Source organism: Coregonus clupeaformis, chromosome 17, assembly GCF_020615455.1.
Source record: "Coregonus clupeaformis isolate EN_2021a chromosome 17, ASM2061545v1, whole genome shotgun sequence".
NCBI classification, from domain to species: domain Eukaryota; kingdom Metazoa; phylum Chordata; class Actinopteri; order Salmoniformes; family Salmonidae; genus Coregonus; species Coregonus clupeaformis.
This window is the reverse complement of record NC_059208.1, coordinates 13,406,167-13,408,666: the sequence shown is the minus strand read 5'-3', so window position 1 is coordinate 13,408,666 and position 2,500 is coordinate 13,406,167. Positions and strand designations below refer to the sequence as shown.

At 44.6% G+C, this 2,500-nt stretch overlaps 1 protein-coding gene across 1 annotated transcript in view; it reads left to right on the top strand.

The window, feature by feature from the left end:
- Window positions 1–2,500, top strand: part of LOC123492948 (CUB and sushi domain-containing protein 3-like) — a 186,587-nt gene that overhangs the window by 183,146 nt on the left and 941 nt on the right. Inside the window, exon 32 of the mRNA XM_045226706.1 lies at window positions 1,811–1,927. Coding sequence (XP_045082641.1) covers window positions 1,811–1,927 — 117 coding nt within the window. The remainder of the gene's footprint in view (window positions 1–1,810; window positions 1,928–2,500) is intronic.

The window sequence follows — 2,500 nt, the reverse complement described above, 5'->3', positions numbered from 1 at the left end:
GGGTGACATGTCTGGTGATTATGCAGGCCATGGAAGAACTGGGACATTTTCAGCTTCCAGGAATTGTGTACAGATCCTTGCGACATGGGGCCGTGCATTATCATGCTGAAACATGAGGTGATGGCGGCGGATGAATGGCACGACAATGGGCCTCAGGATCTCGTCACGGTATCTCTGTGCATTCAAATTGCCATCTGTAAAATGCAATTCTGTTCGTTGTTCGTAGCTTATCCCTGCCCATACCATAACACCACCGCCACCATGTTGACGTCAGCAAACCACTCGCCCACACCACATCATACACGCAGTCTGCCATCTGCCCGGTCCTGTGAATAGCAGACCTGTGAATATCAGTCCTGTGAATACCAGACCTGTGAATACCAGTCCTGTGAATAGCAGTCCTGTGAATACCAGACCTGTGAATAACAGTCCTGTGAATAGCAGTCCTGTGAATACCAGACCTGTGAATACCAGACCTGTGAATAGCAGTCCTGTGAATACCAGACCTGTGAATACCAGTCCTGTGAATACCAGTCCTGTGAATAGCAGTCCTGTGAATACCAGACCTGTGAATAGCAGTCCTGTGAATACGGTTTCAACTGTACCGGGCAGACGGCCGACAGCGTATATCAGTATATCTCAGCGTCTGCCATCTGCCTGGTACAGTTGAAACTGGGATTCATCTGTGAAGAGCACACTTCTTCAGCGTGCCAGTGGCCATCGAAGGTTAACATTTGCCCACTGAAGTCGGTTACGACGGCGAACTGCAGTCAGGTCAAGACCCTGGTGAGGACGATGAGCACGCAGATGAGCTTCCCTGAGACGGTTTCTGACAGTTTGTGCAGAAATTCTTCAGTTGTGCAAACCCACAGTTTCATCTGCTGTCCGGGTGGATGGTCTCAGACGATCCCTCAGGTGAAGAAGCCGGATGTGGAGGTCCTGGGCTGGCGTGGTTACACGTGGCCTGTGGTTATGAGGCCGGTTGGACGTACTGCCAAGTTCGACGTTGGAGGCCGCTTATGGTAGAGAAATTAACATTCAATTTTCTGGCAACAGTTCTGGTGGACATTCCTGCAGTCAGCATGCCAACTGCATGCTCCCTCAAAACTTGGGACATCTGTGGCATTGTGTTGTGTGACAAAACAGCACATTTTAGTGGCCTTTTATTGTCCCCAGCACAAGGTGCATCTGTGTAATGATCATTCCGTTTAATCAGCTTCTTGATATGCCACACCTGTCAGGTGGATGGATTATCTTGGCAAAGTAGGAATGCTCACTAACAGGATTGTAAACAAATTTGTGCACAATATATTTAGAGAATTAAGATTTTTGTGCGTATGAAACATTTCTGGAAAAAAAAAATTCAGCTCATTTAACATGTTGTGTTTATATTTTTTGTTCAGTGTATATCTTGATCCCGATCTCAATCCGAATCTGTTGATGGTTTGCTGTCCTTGGACTTTAAGTCCTCTAAAAACACAACTCTCCCCGTCCTCCCTCCCCCTCCTACTCTTTGTAAATGTCCTATCCCTCAAGTATCTCATGTTGTAGACCGTTAGTATTTAGCTTTAGCATTTAGCGTTTAGCATTTATCATTTAGCATTTAGCATTTAGCATTTAGCATTAGCATTTAGCATTTAGCATTAGCATTAGCATTAGCATTTAAGTGGTCAAACTGACAGTTACTCCTCCTCATATTTTCTGATAATTGTGTGCAGCTGAAGGAAATTGCTGGTTCCTGTTTCCGCTGCGTAGCTGTATGCATTTAGTGTGACCTGGAAGTCACGTTGATGTGTTGGTGTTTTCACAGCTCCGTGCGGAGGCCGCTCGACAGGGTCAGAGGGGACCGTCCTGTCCCCAAACTACCCCCGTAATTATACCCAGAGTCTGACCTGCGTCTACCACATCTTTGTCCCCGGGGACTTTGGTAAGCATTCTCTCTCTCTGGTTTTATTTCTCTCTCTCTCTCTCTCTCTCTCTCTCTCTCTCTCTCTCTCTCTCTCTCTCTCTCTCTCTCTCTCTCTCTCTCTCTCTCTCTCTCTGGTTTAATTCTTCTCTCTCTCTCTCGCTCTTTCTCTCTCTCTCTCTCTCTCTCTCTCTCTCTCTCTCTCTCTCTCTCTGGTTTAATTCTTCTCTCTCTCTCTTTCTCTCTCTCGTGCTCTCTCTCAATTCAATTCAATTTAAGGGCTTTATTGTCATGGGAAACGTATGTTAACATTGCCAAAGCAAGTGAAGTAGATAGTAAACAAAAGTGAAATAAACAATAAATATTAACAGTAAACATTACACTCAGAAGTTCCAAAAGAATAAAGTCATTTCAAATGTCATATTATGTATATATACAGTGTTGTAATGATTTGCAAATAGTTAAAGTACAAATGGGAAAATAAATAAACATAAATATGGGTTGTATTTACAATGGTGTTTGTTCTTCACTGGTTGCCCTTTTCTTGTGGCAACAGGTCACAAATCTTGCAGCTGTGATGGCACACTGTGGTTT